Below are 20,030 nucleotides of genomic sequence, written 5' to 3' on the forward strand. Positions count from 1 at the left end.
TCATCTTGGTATCCTCCAAATTTAGCAATTTGGTAAATACTCTATAAATATTTGTTGAGTGACAGTATTTAAACTCAGAACTAGACACCTTGAGGTATACACAAAAAAGACAAAATATGAAATGCAATCCTTCTTAATAAGTTTACCTATTCATTAACAACAATTTAATGTAATAATTTAATATATTTAATAATAATATTAGATGTGCCATATATGTGCCATTTAATAGTGCTTACTATAACCCAGGTACTGAGTCACTGAATTAAACACAAATACCTGGTTTTAAACTCATTTACTTCTCACAATAACGTATAAATATTGCTATTATCTCCCATATTACTGGGTGGGTAAAATTAGGCTTGGAGAGGTTAAAGAACTTGTTTGTGATCTCAAAGTGATCAGAGTGTCAGAGTACAGGCATTTCTGACTCCAAAATTCATGCTCTTAAAAAAACTTTTTTTAAGATTTTTTTTTCTAAGTTTTTATATATTTACATAATCTCTACACCCAGTATGGGGCTTGAACTCACAACTCCAAGATCAAAAGTCTCCTGTTTTACCAACCGAGCTAGGCAGGCACCCATCAAATTTGTGCTCTTAGCCTTTGTGTTACAGGGCCTGAGTCAAGTTTTGTACAATACAGTTTATACCACCATTATTACAAGCCAATATAATAAAACACAAAATCATATGGTTCAATTTGCAAATAAAACATTTAAATCAGGTTATTAATTATTTGATATGTATAAGGAACCAGCAGTCATGAACTTTCCACGTAAGTACTGTACATACATCATCTCATTAGATCCCCCACCGTCACTTGTGTTGGGAGCTCTATTCTGCCCATTTAGGAGAAACTGAGGCAGGAGGAGGTTAAATAATGTGCCTAAACGCACAGTGGTGTGTTGAGCTGACCCTCAAACCCAGATCTCTCTTCTACTCCATACTGCCTTGGGTTGGTAGGAAGGGCCAAGCAGAGCATTTAGGTGGAGGGGAGTGGTTTGATCAAAGACAGAAGGCTGGAATGAGCAGGATGGCTGTGAGAAGGAGTAAATAGTCAAGCATCTGGTTGATTCAGCGGGTGGAGCCTGTGGCTCTTGGTCTTGGGGTGGTGAGTTTAAGCCCCACGTTGGGCACAGAGCTTACTTAATTTAAAAAAAAAAAAAAAGTTAAAGGGATGCCTGGGTGGTTCAGTAGGTTAAGCATCTGCCTTCAGCTGAGGTCATGATCCCAGGGTGGTGGAAACAAGTCTCGCTTTGGGCTCCTTGCCCAGCAGGGAGCCTGCTTCTCCCTCTGCCTGCTGCTCCCCCTGGTTGTGCTCTCTCTCACTGTCTCTCTGACAAATAAATAAATAAAATCTTGTAAAAAAAGTTAAAAAAGAATAGTCAGGTATCAAGTCTCATCCTCCAAGGAGCAGAGGGTGGGGCTTCCTAGGCAGCTCTGGCCCTGCGGAGGATTGCAACAGGGTGAGGTGGGGGTAGGGGCTTGGGGTTCCTGGAAGGTGACTGAAGCCCAGAAGGCTGGCCCTGTGCCCACTGTGTGGCTAAAGCGGGCCCCGCCCAATACTTCTGGTGGGAGAGCCATGGCCTGAGGGCTAGTTCCTGGAAGTCTGGCTGCCACCCGCCCCCACAAACTGCTGCATCCTAGGCCTGGATGTCTCCCCGAGTCAGGCTGCCCACTGGCTGGCTGCAGTCCTGTTCCAAGTGTCTCTCACATATGAGTGTGGCTTCCAGATAGGTTAGTCTTGTTCCCAAACCCCTGAGGCACTCTGGCCTCCAGGCTTTGAAGCTCCCATCTCCTAATAATAATAGACTCACTTTCCTGTAGACTTCTTGTCATCTTCTCAACACCACTAAATAGGTATCATCATCATCATCATCTCCATTTTTCAGGTGAGGAGAGAAAGCTCAGAAAGTTTGGGCTGCCCAAGCCCACATAGCCAAGAGATGTTAAGACTCAAGCCTGGGTCTCAGGATGCAGGATCTGGTCCTCCCTCATTCTGCTATACACCATGCCCATGTCTCTTTTGAGATTTAGAATGAAGCCCCAGGGGTTATTTCTTCTGGGCTACTCTGGACTCATCTGTTAGCCTTCATCCATTTTTGGTTCAGGGCTAGGCTCTGCTAGCAGGGCACAACTCTTAGATGTCAGAGTCTGGGATCTTCAGTCTTACCTACTCCCTGGACCCTAAGCCCTAAGCAATTTTGGTCTGAGAGTGGGGCTCAGGCTCCCCTCAACTCCTGAGAAAATCCTCTAGGAATTCTTATCGCTGGAAAGCAACTTCCTCAAAGACTTTTTTTAATCCTATCTTTCCCCAAACTAGAAGACAAGGAAAATCCCCAGCAGATGGCTTAGGAGATCTGGCTCCAATACCTGGGCCTCGGTTTACTTTAGTAAGAGGGGCCTCAATTATTCCCAGGTCCCAGACCCCCTTCTCTACCTCCCCCAGCCATCCGGGGTAACCGCCGGGCTCTGGTGCCTAGGATAACGCCCAGCCCTCCCCTTGCCTCCTGTGGCTGCCTCCCCTTTCCGTCTGTTGAGAGAGGAAGCCAGGGGGTGTCGGGTGCAACCCTGCAGGGCACTGATAAAGGGCCAGGCCTGCCCCCGCCCCCTGGGGCCACTGCGGTCAGACCAGCAGGCAGGCAGGCAATGCAGCCATCTCCCTCTGGGACCCACGGCCCTCCCCTGGTTCCACCTCTGCCCACCCCACCCTACTCGGGAAGCTAGTTGCATAACCCAGTGGGGTGTTTGGCAACATTGCCTGTGGCTTGACCTAATGCTGGTGGTGGTGTGCACATGCGTTGGGGCGGGGTGGGGGGGGGTGGATTGATCGGGGGTGACAAGTCAGCCTTTTGAGAATAGGTGAGCAGCCTGGATAGAGAATGGTGTAACAGTCAAGATATGTTGCCATGTTTTTCTCCACATTCTGTTTGCTACCTTTGCTGAAAGCAGGAGAATCTTGGGATTGGAAAATGTTAGGTATCCTGCGTTGCCAAGCCACAGGCACTATCCAACCCATCCAGGCTCCTAATACCCTGCTAATCATAAATCAGACAAAAGAGACTGAAGAGAGAAGGCTGTTGACTCTGGACATCAGGAATCCGAGAAGAGGAGGCTGAAGGAACCATTCCCACCCCTGAGGGCTGTCAAGCGGGTTCTGGAGGCAGGATGCAGGGTGGGAATGGCAGTCATGGCCTTTTCCTATAGGAGGGGAGTGGGAGAGAGGTGGGAAAGACAATTCTGGCTGGCCAAGCTGCCTCAGTGAAGGCTGTCTGTTCACTTAGTTCACCCTACTTGCTCATGTCTGTCCCCCCGAAATAAGCAGTAACTGCTTCAGACACTTCTATAAATGCGTATTGCTTACAAGATGAAATATAACCTCTCTAGCTTGACTTTCAAGACTCTTTACAACCTAGCCCCAAACTTCCCAGGCTTATCTTCTACTACTTCCTACCCCCACGCCCCACCCTAGTAGACCCAAAGTATTACCCTATGTTTTATGGCTCTGTGCCTTTATATCTTTGCTTGGAATACCCTTCTCCCTCTCTCTCCCTGGTGAACCCCTAGTCATTCTCCACAGCCCAGCTCAATTGTCATCTCCTCTGTGAAGACTTTCCTGAATTTCATCAAGCAGAAATTCAACTTCATAGCCCTTAATTTTTTTAAGGGCTTCCCGCTGAGGAGGGAGCCCAATGTGGGGCTCTATCCCAGGACCCCGGATCATGACCTGAGCTGAAGGCAGATGCTTAATGACTGAGCCACCCAGGTGCTCTCATAGCACTTTAATAGACCTTTATTAGTGTAATTCCCCAACTAGACTGTGAGTGAGGGCATAGACTATATCTTATCCATCTTTGTGTTCCTGGAGTATAAGACATAGTAGACACTCAATAAATCTTCATTGAATGGATTAATGAATGATGAGGCTTGTGTTATCCACAGTTGTATCAGCAATGCCACAACAGTGCCCTGAGCTGGTAGTTTTCATTCAGTGAATGTTTGTTCACCAGCTGTAACCTGATATCATTATTTAATCAGCCACAAGTGTGACTATCATCACCCCTCATCCCCTCTGAGGGGCCCGAATAAGTATGCCACTGAGAGAGCTATATCTGAATGCCCAGATTCCAGGTATGTGACCTAGATTCATGCCCAGGTCATCAAGAGATTCTGAACCCACAAGTAACATGCCATGAAGCCATGGGTCCCCTCCTGTCCCACAAGGATCATGCATATAGAATCATGATCTCCTGGGATAGAGCCAGAATCCAAAGTGTTAAATCATGGGTGTGGTGTGGGGGTTGATCAACACCCACCTCCCAATACCCACTACACCCCCAACCTCCCAGCCCCCGCACAGACACAAGCTGCCAGGAAGCCATATCAAACTGCCTCTTGAGCTGCTTGGTTGTGTTGCTGGTTGTGGAAGGTCCCAAGGGAGAACTGTAGTGCTGATGTAGGGGTGTAAGGGTGGGGAACACTTGGAGGAGGACTCCCAGCAGCTATTCTTTATGAACTGGGACAGAATATTTTCAATATCTTAACAGTGAACATGACCTTTTTTTTTTTTTTTTTTTAGATTTTATTTATTTATTTGATAGACAGAGATCACAAGTAGTCAGGCAGAGAGAGAGGAGGAAGCAGGTTCCCCGATGAGCAGAGAGCCCAATTTGGGTCTCAATCCCAGGACCCTGAGACCATGACCCGGGCTGAAGGCAGAGGCTTTAACCCACTGAGCCACCCAGGCGCCCCCAGTGAACATGATCTTATCAGAGAATGTTGGTTGGGTGCCAGCTCTGCCTTGGGGTGACACCCATCTGCCTCCCTGTCTTTAATTATTTCCAATAGAACTTGAACTATTATACAAAGAAAAAAATAGAGAAAAAGTTTTAAACTGCAGCTGTAAGGACTGAAGCTAGGCATGGGAAGGACTTTCCTTACAGCGGAGAGCCACTAATGGGAAACTAGAAGGAAACAAGACTCCTGTGGTCTCTGGAGAGAGATCTGTTTGGCCTGGGTCTTGGACTGTGCATTGGAGACCAAGGGATGATGGAGCAACTTCTGGGGGGTACTTCCTGCCCTGAGAAAGAGCTGCTGTGGGTGCTGGGGGATGAACCCGATATCCTAAGACATGTGCTGGCCTGTCCAGAGGATGAGGCTGCCCTGTGTTTGGGGTGCCCTGCCTGGAAGAAAGGGGGACAAAGGGCTCCCAGGGCCCCCTTTAAGAGAGGTGAATACTGTCCCTGCTGGGCGCCCTGTGCACACCTAACTCCCCTCACACACTGACAACAAACCTGGCCAAGAAAGAGGCCTTTGTCCTAAGATATCTGAGGCTGCTGGGGGAGGGGAGAAGGCTACAGGTGAAAGGACACATCAAAGCAGCCACTGCCCCTCCTCCCCAAAATAGCTCCCCTCCCTCTCTCCCAGACCCGAGGCTTTCCTTAAATAAAAGCAATGCCCTAAAAGCCCACTTGCCTTAACAGCTGGGACACTAGACATTGGGTCCCTATCTTCAGCAGCTATGACTCAGTTTCCCTATCCCTAAGAGAGTTAAGGGGGCAGAAGGAGGGAGGTAAGACTTGTATGAAGTTTAGAGGTCACCTTGGAGTGGGCCACCAGGTTGGATTTCATCCTATGCAAGGGAGAAACGCAGGCCTGGCCGGACTCCTGGGCTCGGAAGGAGGGCTGAGAGGCGCTGGAAGCCATGTGTGCCCCCGCTGGCCGGGAGCAAGGTGGGGGCGGGGTGTGGGTAGAAACCACACCGGGCTCAAGTTTCCTCTCTTGGCCAGAAGGGGCAGGAGGAGAGGAGGGCCACGGGGAGAGGGGAGGGTTGGAGGAAAGACGGAGAACTCAGGCCGAGGTCTTCAGAGAGGAGGCTGGTGCGCCACCCGGCGCTCCCCGTGCTCAGGCCGAGCCTCCACACTTGGCGCTCAGAAATGGCCCGGGGGCGGAGCGCGGCCCTCCCCCGTTTCCAGAGGTAGCAGGGATCCTCACCCGGGAGGTGTCAGCGCAGGCCCAGCCTCCCCAGAGACAGCAACGGGAGCCACATCTCTCTCCTCGCCCAGCTCGGACCCTGCCACAGGTGCCTGAGGGGCGGGGTGGGAGGTCGATTCCAGTGGGATCCCACGGGCGAGCTGGGGAGGTGGAAGGGGCAGAGGGAGAAAATGACCAACTTTCTGCACACCCCCAGGAGAACTCGGGCCTTCCCTGGCTGCCCCTGGCTTGGGAATTTGACATCTTTGGGAATTCATCTGGGAGAGGACCTAGATGGCTTATTGAGCACTCTTGAGATTCTTGGGTGAGAGGCTGTAGGTGGGGACCAGACCAGTCATCCTCTGAGGCCCCTTTGAGGGGGTAGGGGTGACCCTGAGTAACCCTTCAGCAGGAGGGTGCCCCCCCGGGGGGGCGGGGGGAGCTGACAAAATCTTAGGCCTATGGTACCCCCCTTTCCTTTACTCAATTCCATCATGCTGTCCTGACTGGCCAGCTGGGAGGATTTGGGGGAAGGTGAGGAACTGGAGACCCTGGATGCCTGGATGCCTGGATGGGTGAGGAGCACGGCAGAAGGATGGGATGGTGGGCGCAGAGCTATTGAGGTCTTGCCTCCTTTGCTCCTTCTGGGCCTAGGCAGTTGAGCTCACTAGAACTGACAGGGAAAAGAAGGCATCCTACCCCGCTACAGCTCCTTCAGACTGGAAATCTTTGCAGCTGGGAAAGTAGGAGGCTGGGTAGCAGTGGAAGAGAAGAGGGGAGGTAACAGATCTGCCGGGGCTGGGAGTCTCTAGTCATTGGCCCCCAAATGACTGGCGTTTGGTTTCTAGGGACCGAATGAGGATAACAGAAACTTGTTCCTTTCTGCCTTGTTCCCATCCACCTCTTTGAGTCGTGTATGTCCTTAGGAAACTAAATCTCACTCTGATCAACTCTCCCTCTCTCTTCCGGTTTCCTCTGTTCTGTTTCTCTATTTCACCTCTATGTGTCTCTCCCTCTTTGGGGATGGTTCCTAATGTTTCTAAATAGCTTGCTCACCTGCCACTCCACACCCCAGGTTTCCCTGATCCCTCCCCATCTTTTCACTGCTCCTGGTGACACCGGGAGAGGTGGGTTGACCTAATAAACCTCAGAACAGGATCCCAGAGGCAAGCACCTTCTCTCGTTCTCTCCATCAAGGCACCCCCACAAATGGTCCTCATCTTGAATTCTTAAATATAAAGCTCTGTGTCATTCTGTGAGTACTCAGAGACTGTGATAAGAGCTTTCTGGGGAGCACCATCAGAGTAAGGATCAGAGTAAGGAGGATGGATTATAGCCCCTGGAGATGGCGCTGGTCCTACCTGGTACATGTTGGTAGGGAGGAAAAGGGCTGTGTGACTTCAAAGTGCAGGTTAAACTGGAAAGTGTGAACTGTTTATTGTAAAGCAAAAGGGACACAGGGAGGCCTGCTCTAGTCTCCCAAGAGCTGTTGTTTCTGCATCCTCTGTGACGTTTTGTTGGAGTCAATTCTGACTACGCCGTCCTCCCTGATCTATACCACTAGCTCCCAGTCCAAGACACCCAGGCCCCCAGGCCCATCCTTAGAAAGGTAGGTTCCTAAGGTCCAGAGGGGCCTATGCCTGGTGCATAGACCACCAACAACCACTGACTATCTAGGGGAAACCATACTATTCCCTTTTGGCCCGGTGCAAACTTGCCACTGCCCCAGAGAGGTGGTTGGAACTAGCTGATCTAGAGATTCTCATCAATTCCCTCTTCTCCGACCTCCTGCCTCCCACAGGGACCCTTCTGGATTCTCATTTCCCTGTCCCAAAGGTGCATGAGGAGGGGCTGATATTCTAGTCTTAGAGACCAGGACAGCCTAGAACCCAGCCTAGCCTGGGTCTGAAACCTGGGTCTGAAGCCTGCATCTGGAGACCATTTGCCAGGCTCTTTTCTGGCTTTGTGTTCTTTCCTGTAAATACATATGGTTGTACTAGCTTAGCATTTTTCAAGGTGGGATGGGCCTCTGGCGTCAGAAACACTAGGGCACTTGTTAAAATGCTGCTTGCTGGGTACCTGCACTTATGAATTCAATTCAGTGGGCCTTGGAGGGGCGGGGGTACTCACAGGAGCCTGTGTTTTTAGAAGTACAACAGGTGAGTTCAGTGCATAATCAGGTTTGCGACTCCCTGAGCTAGATGCCGTGTACTGCCTTCCGCAGCATGGAGCTTCTCTGGTCCTGTCTCCATTTGATGGAAGAGACTGAATGGGGAAGTGATTTGACCAAAGTCATGCTTTTGGAAGGCCAGAGAACCTGGTCTCCTGCCTCCTAGGGCAGGATCTTTGCACTGCACCTAAGAGTCAGATCCAGGAAGATACAAGGAGGGACAAAGTTGGGGCGGGGTGGGGGTACGGTGTGAAGGACTATGAGGCAAGAGTCATTGTCCCTGCCCCCTAACCCCCTTCTCCATTCACTTTGCCTTTGGGCAATTTCCTCCAGAACCTGGGTGGGGGAGGGTGGGGTTCCGGTGTTGAAATGGCATTCTGGACAGACATAAACACCCCACCCACTTTGCCCACGAGCCAAGCTCTTGGGCCTACACTAGCTCCCAGCTCTGGGGATGGCAGTATAACAAAGGGGCAGGGGGCAAGGGCTAGGGAGATCCTCCTTCCAAAAGATAATTTGCAGTCCTTACTAATTTTGGATTAAGTCAAAGAGTGAATTTCATATTGGATAGCTGTGATAGGCCATCCTTGTGGTGATCTAAGGTCATGCAATTTGAGGTCATCCAGTCCTAGCCTCTGTCCTTTTCTAAGTGTCTCCCTCTCCCAGCCTGCCTGCCTTTACTTATATGGTAGGGGTGGGGTGCTGTGTCTGGCCAGAAGATATTGGGAGGTCCCTGCGAAATCTATTGTCATCTCTTGTTGAAGGCTGGGGGGAGCAGGTGCAGGGAGATGGGCGTCAAGGAATAGGGAGGTGGGATGAGGAGAGGGGCGAATAGAGGGGAGAAGATGAAGACAGCGGTGAGGGTTTGCTGAGAACTGTAAGCTGCCCAAGCAGAAAGGGACCTCTGAGTTCGACTTCTCCAACTCCCTAGTTTTATAAATGAGGAAACAGAAGCTCAGAGCAGTGTGACAGCTTTGCCCAGCCTCACATGGCTGCTCTGTGGCTGACTGGCAGCTAGAGCCCAGATCAAACATGGGTGGGGGTGCTGAAGGGGACTGTGTTTTCAAGGCTCCAAAGAGATACTCCCCCAGAAGAAAAGAGATGCCACAGGAAGAACTGACTGAGGTGAACTGCCAGGAGAGGCCTGGAGTCTGGAGACTCAGGAGTGGGATGGGAAGGTGTCTGAGAGGCTGCTGCCTGCTAGCAGAGTCGGCTAGTAGACATTCCAGAGCTATGCTGGCTCTTCATCGGGTTGAGTCTCAACTTCTGAATGGACCCTATAGGATCTTTGTGAAAATCCGTCTCAAACTAATTCTTGTAAAACATCACATAGTTCTTGACAGTGCTTAATAAGCCTTTGCTATGGTTGTTGTATGCCCTTAGGAACCTTGGAAGCCTGGTGCTGTGGGTTGGGGTATGGCTGGGATGACCCTGTAGGGCCATGGGACAGAGGTCCAGTGTCTCCAGAGACCATTCCTCCTCTGCTGCCTCCAGCTGATAAACCTCTTATCAGGCTCAAGCAGGGGAGCCCAGAGTCAGGATAGGAGGAGAAGGCAGAACTGCTATCAGCCACCAGGCCTGGGCTGTATCTCAGAGAAGGGGAGGGGCTGTCTGCTTGGCTCTTCCCACAACACGCTCCTTGGGGATCCCGAAGTACTCACTCTCAACCTTGGAGGATGAGACAGAGGAGGAAAACTGAGGACCAAGGGGGAAAGCAGAAGTGATCCCCGGAATTGCCCCAGAAAATGGGGGAAAAACAACCCCAGAAGATGTGACTTCTGCCCTGCCCGCTGATACAGTTTTGGGGAGCAAGAAGAAGGGGAAAGGGAAGGCACCTTGTCTGAATAAGTAGGTAAAGACCTACTGTGCTCCCAAAGGACCTGACTACAACCACAGCAGGTGAGGTGGAGATGACATGGCAGGGAAAGCCTTTGTAGCATAAGGAGTTGGTTGATGAGGACAACAGAGCTGGGGGCATGAAGCCTCTCCTTCTCTCAGCTGAGGCTGCTGGGAGATCTCCATGGAGGCAGGACAAAGTTGCTGGCCCCTAGCGGCACATGCTTTAACCTAGATCTTTTTTAAAACCTGTTTCTCCTTTGACACAGGTTGCTGGGGCCTTTTGGGCTTTGGGGACCCTGGACCAGGCCCTGGCCCAGTAGGATGCCCCCGTGTCCTCCCCAGCAGAGCAGGAACAGGGTGACACAGTTACCCGCTCTGGAGCTGGGTGAGATGGAGTTGACTTGGCAAGAGATCATGTCCATCACTGAGCTGCAGGTGAGCAGGGTCGGGGGCACCTGGGAGAAGGAAGAGCAGAAAAATACGGAGCCTGGCTGGGACCTGAGGCGGGGGGCTGGAGCAAGCAGGGAATGTTCCAGGCACTGGAAAAGGATGGCCTGGAGTAGGAGGGAGATCTGGATGGAAGACCAGAATATGAAGGGGAAAAGGGTGTGGAAGAGCAGGGGAAAGGAGTGGTGGGGAAGGAAGGATCTGACTGGGAGTATAAGCTCTCTGGGCGGCCACACTGCTCACATCTATCCCACCTTCTGCCCCGCCTTTCTTTTCTCACCTTCTTCCCTTCTGAACTCTCCTCCAATCCTGCCCATCTTCTTCCCTCATTTCCTCCCCCTGTCTTCAGATGCTGGGCCCCTTTCCCTCAGGTAGCAGAGCGGTAATTCAGGGGCCTGGAGAAGGGGGGGGGGTTAGACTATGACGGGGTCCTCGCCTCCTGCTAGTTGGACAAAGGGGTGTCTGTTGGTCTAACAATGATGCCTTTGTCCCATCTGGGCTGGAGCATGGTGTCTCCTCCATGTGGGTTGGGGGCCCTGTTTTCCAACATGTTCTCTCCTCCTCTCTGCACCTGGGCAGGGAGAGAGGGACCGAAGAGGAGAGGGTAGAACTTGTGCTGGCTCCCCAAGGTGCCTCAGCCCCCAGACCTGGCTCTGCCCACTGACCCCACCCCTCTTTTCTCCCCTGTCACAATGCCTGGGTCCTCAGGATCTGCCCTGAGCCCGCCTCCTGCTCAGCAGCTCCCTCTGCTGGGAACCCAGGGGATGGCCAGGGTCTGAATTTGACCCTTTGACCCTAGATAACCACAGCAGGAAAGGGTTTGGTGGGTGGGGGGGAGGTCATCATAGATAACAACTTCTTGTCTTCCTGAAGGAACTAAAGGAAGAAGTGCCATTTCAACCCAATAAGAACTTCTCCTCAGGAGGAGGAGATTCTATATTGTTGCAGCCTTAGATAGTCCTTTCCCAAGTCTGAACTCAGTGACTTCCATTCCTGTTTAAGCTGCTTTCTGATTGAGATAGCTTCACCACAACCTTACAAGAAGCTTTGAATGATTTTAGCACTTTTCTGTTCCCATGTTTTCTCACTGTGTCTTTCAGAAGGACCCAGCTTCGTTCGGAGAAAGAGCTGGTTTCTGTCCCTCAGGCTGTCTCCAAAACCTCTTTGTCTTTTCTTGCAGGGCCTAAACGCTCCAAGTGAGCCATCATTTGAGGCCCCAGCCCCAGCCCCATATCCTGGGCCCCCGCCACCCCCAACTTACTGCCCCTGCTCAATTCACCCTGATGCTGGCTTCGCCCTTCCTCCACCACCTTATGAGCTTCCAGCACCCACATCTCAGGTCCCAGAGCCTTCATACTCCTATGGCAACATGGCCATCCCAGTCTCCAAGCCACTGACCCTCTCGGGCCTGCTCAGTGAGCCCCTCCCAGACCCTTTGGCTCTCCTGGACATTGGGCTGCCAGCGGGGCCCCCGAAGCCCCAAGAAGACCCAGAATCCGACTCAGGATTATCTCTCAACTATAGTGACGCTGAATCTCTTGAGCTGGAGGGGACAGAGGCTGGTCGGCGGCGCAGCGAGTATGTAGAGATGTACCCAGTGGAGTACCCCTATTCACTTATGCCCAACTCTTTGGCCCACCCTAACTATGCCTTGCCGCCTGCGGAGAACCCCTTAGCCTTAGAACCCTCTTCAGGCCCAGTGCGGGCCAAGTCCACTGCACGGGGGGAGGCGGGGAGTCGGGATGAGCGTCGGGCCCTGGCCATGAAGATTCCCTTCCCGACGGACAAGATTGTCAACTTGCCGGTAGATGACTTTAACGAGCTGTTGGCACGGTACCCACTGACGGAGAGCCAGCTGGCCTTAGTCCGGGACATCCGACGGCGGGGCAAAAACAAGGTGGCCGCCCAGAACTGTCGCAAGAGAAAGTTGGAGACCATTGTGCAGTTGGAGCGGGAACTGGAGCGGCTGGGTAGTGAGCGGGAACGGCTTCTCCGGGCCAGAGGGGAGGCTGACAGGACCCTGGAGGTCATGCGCCAACAGCTGACGGAGCTGTACTGTGACATTTTCCAGCACCTGCGGGATGAATCGGGCAACAGCTACTCCCCTGAAGAGTATGCTCTCCAACAGGCTGCTGATGGGGCCATCTTCCTGGTGCCCCGGGGGACCAAGATGGAGGCCACAGACTAAGCTGGCCCAGAGGGGTGGGACTGGTGATGGAGATTTCCTTTATTCCCTTCTGATAAACGTACTCCCCAGAAGAAGCTGGGTTCTCTAGACCAGAAGGGGACAATGGGAAACCTGGCATTTGGAGGACCCAAGGTGTATTCAGTAAGGCTTGCCTTGAGACAAGTGTATGAGGGGAGGTTGGAATCTCTTTTTCATGTTTCAGCTTCCTAGGTCTCCAAACTCCACCTCTTGTTTGAGCTTTGGTATATAAAGCGCTCTACACAAATAGCCTTCCACTGTGTCTTCCTTCTTAAGAGAGGGTGATGAAGCTCAGTACTCAGAGTTTAGTGCTTGTTAGCGGTGGGAAGAGAATCCTGCCAAGCTCATTTCTTTCCCCTACAACTTTGTATGAAAGATACACAAGAAATTTGGGCTTGAGCAGTGTGATTTACCACCTTTATTTCCTTTTTCAGAGCCAGAGAGCATGGGTGATCTGAGGAATCCCACCCTCCCTGGTGCCCACTATTTACAGAGCAGGGATTGTTGCCAGCAGTGGGTACCCCTCTGTGCAAGGTCCCTGAGGTTTAGACCTCTCCTTTCTCAGTCTTTGGAACACAGAAAAGTCTAGAATGCCCCCCGGCCTTTTTTCTGTTCTCTCCCTCCTGGCTACTACTATAGGACGTCCTCATCCTGATGTGCCAGAGCTCTCTCAGAAGACAGAGATGCTCTTGATTGGAGAGAATTTGACTGGACATCAGTTTTGAGGGACTTCATACCCAAGTCTGGGCAAAACCTGCTCTCCTGTGGAGTAGGTTATGCCTTTTGGTGAACTCTTCTCCTTCGTTACATTAGACACACTATCCAATCTCCGTTTCAGGGCATCCCTTGTCTAGATCCTCAAAGATCTAGGGTCTCTTACTTTCTTGAAGCAGAATGCATTAAGTTCTAGAATCCTTTATCACCTCGAAGTCCCATCAAACTTCTCAGACACTACACCTTCATCTCCCTGGAGTTGGGTGGTTCCTGATCTTTCCAATCACTGAATTAACACAAATTACCTCTTTGGGGGTATTTTACTTCTATTTACACTTCTACTCAACTTTACTAGCTCCAACAATGAAAACTTACTTTCGAGTTCTGATAGATGCTCAGTTGTGAGCTATGAAAAGCAGATGAGGATCAAAGTGGTATGGAGTCTTTATGCTTCAAGATTCTCAGAAATGTGGTCTCAAAGCAGGGTTAGGGAATGAAGTTTAAAACTTCTGATCCCTAATAGATCTGAAAACAGTTCAGACGCCTTGTCAACGTTCTCAAGAAATTGAAAATGCAGAATCAAGTTGTAAAGGGCAGTGCCTGGGATTACGTTTGGAAACTTGTTCACCTAAGGGACATCAGACAGTGAAGATTTCACTTCTAAGCAAGCTCCCAAGTGGTAATTCAGAGGCAAATTTTGACCCTTACCCAACGCTGAGCACCTAGGTTCTAGTACAGTTCTAGGCACTGGATTTTATAATGGGGAGAAATGCCCCCCTCCCACAGATAAACTGCAGCAGGTTAAGACCATACAAACAGAACTTAATATCTAACTAAAGCAAAAGGTGAACAGCTTTGGAGTATGGACCTAGGTTCTGTTCAAGAGGTTGCAAAAACTTGCAACAGGTAATCATCTGAAGTTATGGAACTTACCATCAACTTTGTATTTGTAAAGCATGTAGCGAAATATGCAGAATGACAGATGCAGGACCCCATTTTTTTCAACAGCGATGTTTTGCACACTGGTGGCCTGAGTTGCCTTCCTTCTAAACCATGACTGAGAGAGAAACCTGTTCCAGAACTTCACGCCACATGTGATTCTTAAAAATCACAGCAGTGGAGACTGCATATACATTTACACCTTCCTACCCCTTCTACTAGCTGAAAATTGAGGCTGGATCTTCTCTTGAAGATGGGAAAGTTTAAGCATTTGCTGGGGGATTCAATTACTGCTCCCAAATTTTGGGGTTACTTCTGAAAAACCTGTTCCTCCCCTCCAGTCAGCTTTACCTGGTTCCAGATTTTTTGGAAGCCAGAGATAGTTGGCCAATAAAGGCTTGTGGAAGTTAACAGCTTACTTCTAAGTGGGCCAGCAAGAGCCAGTTTCATTACACTAAACCATGCTGCTGATGTGATAAATTTTATGTATTAATACATTAGTAGAACCACTTGCATTCCAAAAGGCCAAATAAGCTATCATTTACTTTTTAGTTTGGGAGTGCTTCTCCCCACCCCACCTTTCCCAACAACCTAATTGTTCCCCCCATCTCAATTTTAACCTGTAATTTTAACATGTTTATGTTGTCCCACCTTTCTTAACATACCTATTTTATTTGTTCATTTAGAAGGATCCAAGAAGCGTAAGTTAAGGAATGAAAGGGAAAGGACTTCCAACTCCGCTAAAAAATTCTGATTTACCATTATCATGAAAAAAAAAAAAAATGAAACAGAACCAAGTTAAAAGCATTTTATTAAAAAGTCCATTCATAAAACTGAATGATTAATTCAAGCTGCACAGCAGCTAATAACCCCATGGCAGTGAAAATAAGGGGCAGTGGCTCAGATAAAGGTTGTCCTCTTTAAGGAAAGATGTTGCTGCAAGAAAGAAAAAAAAAGTTATGAAGTGTTTACATATGCACTTGAAAGATTCTGCAATTACTCATTTTGTTTACTGGGAACCCAACTGCTTTAGATATTTTGTGGGCAAAATGGTAGACTAGGAGATCCCATTTTTTTTTTTTTTGGTTCTTAGGCAGCTTGTCATTCTCTACTTTGGTAATACCAAGCACTTTTGCTGATCATTAAATAAAAAGCTTACCTTTTAGCCATAAATTTGGACAGATGAGTTTCTGATTTTTTTGTATTTTTTTTTTGTTTTGTTTTTTAAAGAGAGTTGATTAGCCTGGAGTAGCAGACTCCTCCCTAGAAAAGTAAACAATCTTTAGAACTAGCTTTTCTGAGACCAAGTCCCAGCTCTGGGTAAATCCCCCCACCCGCCAGAATTAATGGTCCACCCTCCCTCCCACCATGTTTTGGGGAAGATTCTAATGCATTACTTTGAGCCATTGTTTTAAGGAAATGTATTAAAGGAGGGCATGAAATAAATCGAAATTAAGGGGCAAGAATATATTGTCATAGTAGAATTAGTGTTTACTTCCTTCATTTGGGAGCCAAGTCTAGGGTGTCAATTTAAAGCAATTGATCTCCAGAAAAACCAAGTTCAGCTTAACTGGACTAGTATTGGCTCAATACATTAAGGAAAATGTAACAGAAAACCGGATTTTAGGTAACACTATATGGATGGAAGTAAAATCTGTTCTTACCTACCAGCATAGCAATAAAACCTTTCCTCCTGGTTCTGACTGCTAGTCCTAAGAGTCAGGTGTGCCTTACTCTTGTCTGCCTCCTTTCTTGCGATGGTCACTGAAACTTCACTCCCTCCTAGCTTTCATGGAGCGTGCCGTGGCCTGCCCCTGGCTTATCTGTACTCCACATACCACAAGTGTCTACTCTCAGCTGTAGAGTGTCTGAGCTCGGAGCCATTCGCGCTATACTTGCTAGCAGTTCCTAGTAGCTGAACATCTCTCCTGGATCTTTACAAGGCATTGTCACGAATCCTGAGGTATCTGCAAACTCCCTCAATAGTTAAGGTTCCACCTGCCATTGCAAACTCAGCCAATATCAAACTCATGGAACTATCAACCATGCTTTCCCACCCACCTCCCCCCCACTCCCCACCCACCCTCCTCCCCAAACTTCCAAGTAACACACCCACGGGATGGAATACACAGTCCTAGTGATAAACAATTCTCTATGCTACCAGGTACAATGACACTGAAATTGAGGGTACCAAGGGAGGGCTCAAAAGAACCTATGTAACAAATAACAATGATTGGATATTAAGTAACTGTAAAAGGCTTTAAATAAAAATCATTTTCTATACAATTAACATTTTAGGATGGTTGTGTGATGTACCGTATTTAAAGGAAAACTGCAGTTAACATGAATATAATAAGGTTCCTCACCATCTCCATAATTTTAATGTCCAAACAGATTTAATAGTATAGTTAACCTATAAACCTCTATTAGGGACCCACCCACCAGAACCAAGTAAAACTGCTGTTTTCCTTTAATGTAAGCCTGTTTTTGTATTAAAAATAAGATATTCTTACTGGTGCTGGTCAGTTTAAAAAGGTCTCCCAAACACTTCTAATCTGTGGACTTATGGGGTGGCATTAGCCAGCAGCTGGTTTCTATTCTCTGGCAGAGTTTTGAACTTGTTGTGATAGAAGCATTCAACATTATGAGGGGTAGTGGGTAGGGAAGTCCAAAGCTCTGCCAGTCCCAAATCCATACAGTTGTCATTCCATTCAAGAGAATATTAAATCGTTTATTGATTACACATGATAATGGATGATACACAAGCTTTAATCCCATCTATAATTTTATCTGATACCATAATTCAATTTAGATATATTGCAAAGGATGTGCCAACAATCATATTAATAACCAAATAAACTCCAGACTTTGCTTGGGTGACCTTTTAATGGTGAACTCCAGGTCACAACACATTAACTATCAGTTCAACTACACCAAGGTTTGTGGAGACAATGGCTTCTGTGCCCAAGCAGGTTGCAAATAAATTTCGAATGGAACCTGGCATCACCCTGAAGGAATTCTAACTTCACACTGTTGGGGTAGTATACCAAGATGGCTTCAGAGTAGACTAACTTTACACAGCACATTTAAAAAAAAGACACATTTATTCAGCGTCATGATCAGACTATTACATTTAGCAATCAACAGCATGGGTGCAAAAAAAAAATCTACATTAAAACCCTTTGTTGGAATGCTTTACACTTTCCACAGAACAGAAACTAAAATAACCTGTTATACAATTAGTCACAAATACAGTCCTCGAGTTTTTTTTGCCCATACACATGAGTATTGTCTAAAACATGTCTTCTTTGTAGCAGCTAGGCCCTGCCACCACTGTGCTTGGCTGAGTTCACAAATCTGTTGTAACCTGTAGCTTCCCTGTCACTTCTCTGGCTCTCCTCTCCTGCTAAGCTTTGTTTCCTGTTGAACAATATGGAATAAAGTTGTTAATCTAAACATATTAAGACTCAAGGCTACAATCCAATAGCAAGTTTTGTTTCCCACAAATTTTGCTGATCTGAATATTAACTTAATATCCAAAATTTTACTGCAATTATAATGTTAACTACTTTGCACTGCTCAGCTACATTAGGGTTACTGGGTTCATTATCATTTATAAAAATTAACTTGAAAGATAAAAAGGTGTTTACTTACCTGGCAGTAATTAAAACCTTCTGCCACTGCCGTAGCTGCTGCTGCTGCTGGAACCACCATAGCCACCTAAGAAGAGAGTATATCCCTGTTAATCTTTGGAATGCCAACAAGATTTTTTATATGGGGGGCAAGAGATGTCCAGATTTTCCAGAGTTTGAGCTCACTTGACTTTCCCAATTTGATTGCACATACCTATCACTTAAATTTCCTAAAAGCTCTAAACTGTCAGCGTTTCACTACTATACAAACATTACCTAAAAGTTAGTATTTTTTTTACTAGAACTAGCTATAGATAGCTAGCACTTCAACACTGCGTATATACAGTACCTTGGTTTCGTGGTTTGGCGAAGTACTGGCCTCCACCACCATAAGGGCCAGAGCTTCTGCCTCCAAAATTGCCTCCTTTCATGGGTCCAAAATTTGAGGATTGATTGTTGTAATTGCCAAAATCATTATAGCTTCCGCCACCTCCAAAGTTGCTTCCTAGGAATGAGAAGAGGGCCTTTATCTGCTACTTGAAGATGGCAGTTGTGAACGCTATTTAGTCCTCAGAGCCAAAAAACCTGCATGTTCTGCTTGCCTTCCTCCCAAACTCTGAGGACTCCAACATTTCATTATAGGTTTCATCCTTTTCTGGGCAAGGCACTCAGCTGAGTAATCCACTACACTTTAAAAGGTTTACCCAATTTACCATGGGGTTAACAGCATATTGTCTATAGCCTTGAAGGCTACTACCCATCGAGGGCACTACAAACACATGCTGGATATATCAACTAAGTGCCTAAGATCCCAAAGGAGTTGAAATATTAAATCCTGCTAGAAGCTAATCTAATTCTGATTAAAGACACCGCTATCCACTTAACCATCTATCTATCTTGGGAGTGAGGCGGCCCCAGCTTAAAGCTAGGAGGAGGTAGCATTAGCAAGCCCATTAAAAAAGAATACCATGCACTGTACCACAAAATGCTTTTTAAGAGCATCAAATCCCCTTGTAAACTCTAAAGGGCTAATCTAGCTGTTGCACCAAGTACTTGGATCACTGGATACCTACCACTACCACCGCCATAGCCGCCTCCGCCTCCTCCGTTGTTATAGCTGTCATAGCTGCCACTCCCGCCATAGCCACTGCCCTGGTTTCCATAACCCTGTCCACCACTTCCATAGCCTCTGCTTCCTCCAGAGTAACCAGGGCCGCCTCCTCCATAACCACCTACAAGAATACAATTCTTCTCAATAAGACAAAAGTATTCAACAATCAAAACCTGTGCAAGTGTAATGCCTAAAAGCCTGCACACAGCATGCTATTTGTTATCAGAGCTAAGCTTGTCATGCACTAGTTTACTAACCTAGTCTAAAGGTTGCCAAAGGAAACTTCACCTATACACTCCTTAAAATAAACTTACCATCATTACCAAATCCGTTATAGCCATCCCCACTGCCACCATATCCACCACCACCTCGACTGCCACCAAAGCCACCTGGAAGAAAATAGAATTTTAAACTACTTTTTGAAACATAAATTATACACAATTTATACCCTGAATTTTATACTCAAGATTTAACCTTCTGGTTAGCTGAGAAGCCAGAACTACACTTAGATAAAATTTAACTTTAGGGATAACTGAACCACAAGGCTCACTATTAATTCTTAGTGGTAAACTATAACCACACATACCTCGACCACTGAAGTTTCCTCCGCGACCAAAGTTGTCATTCCCACCAAAACCACCTCCACGACCACCACCAAAGTTTCCAGAACCACTTCGACCTTTAAAGAGAAGTTGTAAAAAAAAGTTAAATCCTACAGATTATAATTACTTAGCTATCTGTAAGAATTATCAAATAAACCCACCTCTTTGGCTGGATGAAGCACTAGCCATCTCTTGCTTAGAGAGCGCTTTCCTTACTTCACAGTTGTGGCCATTCACAGTATGGTATTTTTGAACTAAAAAATTACCAAAAAAAAAAACAAGATCTCAGGGCTTAGAACAGAACACGGACTTCAGAACCCCTAGCAAAGAGCATGCCCCTGATACTTACTGACAATCTTGTCTACAGAATCATGGTCATCAAATGTTACAAAAGCAAA

At 47.7% G+C, this 20,030-nt stretch overlaps 1 protein-coding gene and 1 long non-coding RNA gene across 4 annotated transcripts; one reads left to right on the plus strand and one right to left on the minus strand.

Moving 5' to 3' along the window:
• The first annotated feature begins 5,831 nt into the window (after positions 1-5,831).
• NFE2 (nuclear factor, erythroid 2) lies at positions 5,832-12,899 on the plus strand. 3 transcript variants are annotated; one of them, XM_032876580.1, is made up of 3 exons: positions 5,832-6,081; positions 10,248-10,416; positions 11,609-12,899. In XM_032876580.1, the coding sequence occupies exons 2-3, from the start codon at positions 10,303-10,305 to the stop codon at positions 12,614-12,616; spliced, it is 1,122 nt and encodes a 373-aa protein (XP_032732471.1). In that variant the 5' UTR covers positions 5,832-6,081; positions 10,248-10,302; the 3' UTR covers positions 12,617-12,899. The 3 variants fall into 3 exon arrangements, with proteins under 3 accessions (XP_032732471.1, XP_032732472.1, XP_032732473.1); XM_032876581.1 differs by lacking the exon at positions 5,832-6,081 and adding an exon at positions 7,890-7,949; XM_032876582.1 differs by lacking the exon at positions 5,832-6,081 and adding an exon at positions 9,493-10,041.
• Positions 12,900-15,080: 2,181 nt separating this feature from the next.
• Positions 15,081-17,127, minus strand: LOC116878830. Its single transcript, XR_004384887.1, has 2 exons — positions 15,447-17,127; positions 15,081-15,223 (listed from the first exon to the last, which is right to left on the minus strand). It is a non-coding gene; the product is annotated as an uncharacterized LOC116878830 (long non-coding RNA).
• Between the last annotated feature and the right edge of the window lie 2,903 nt (positions 17,128-20,030).

This window comes from Lontra canadensis, unplaced genomic scaffold, assembly GCF_010015895.1.
Source record: "Lontra canadensis isolate GAN:19392208 unplaced genomic scaffold, GSC_riverotter_1.0 scaffold59, whole genome shotgun sequence".
Lineage (NCBI taxonomy): Eukaryota > Metazoa > Chordata > Mammalia > Carnivora > Mustelidae > Lontra > Lontra canadensis.

Excerpts from the sequence above, each read along its gene's own strand:
- NFE2 (XM_032876580.1), top strand. The coding sequence starts at position 10,303 with ATGCCCCCGTGTCCTCCCCAGCAGAGCAGGAACAGGGTGACACAGTTA. Across the intron at positions 10,417-11,608 it reads TGTCCATCACTGAGCTGCAG|GGCCTAAACGCTCCAAGTGA; the intron begins GTGAGCAGGGTC and ends CTTTTCTTGCAG.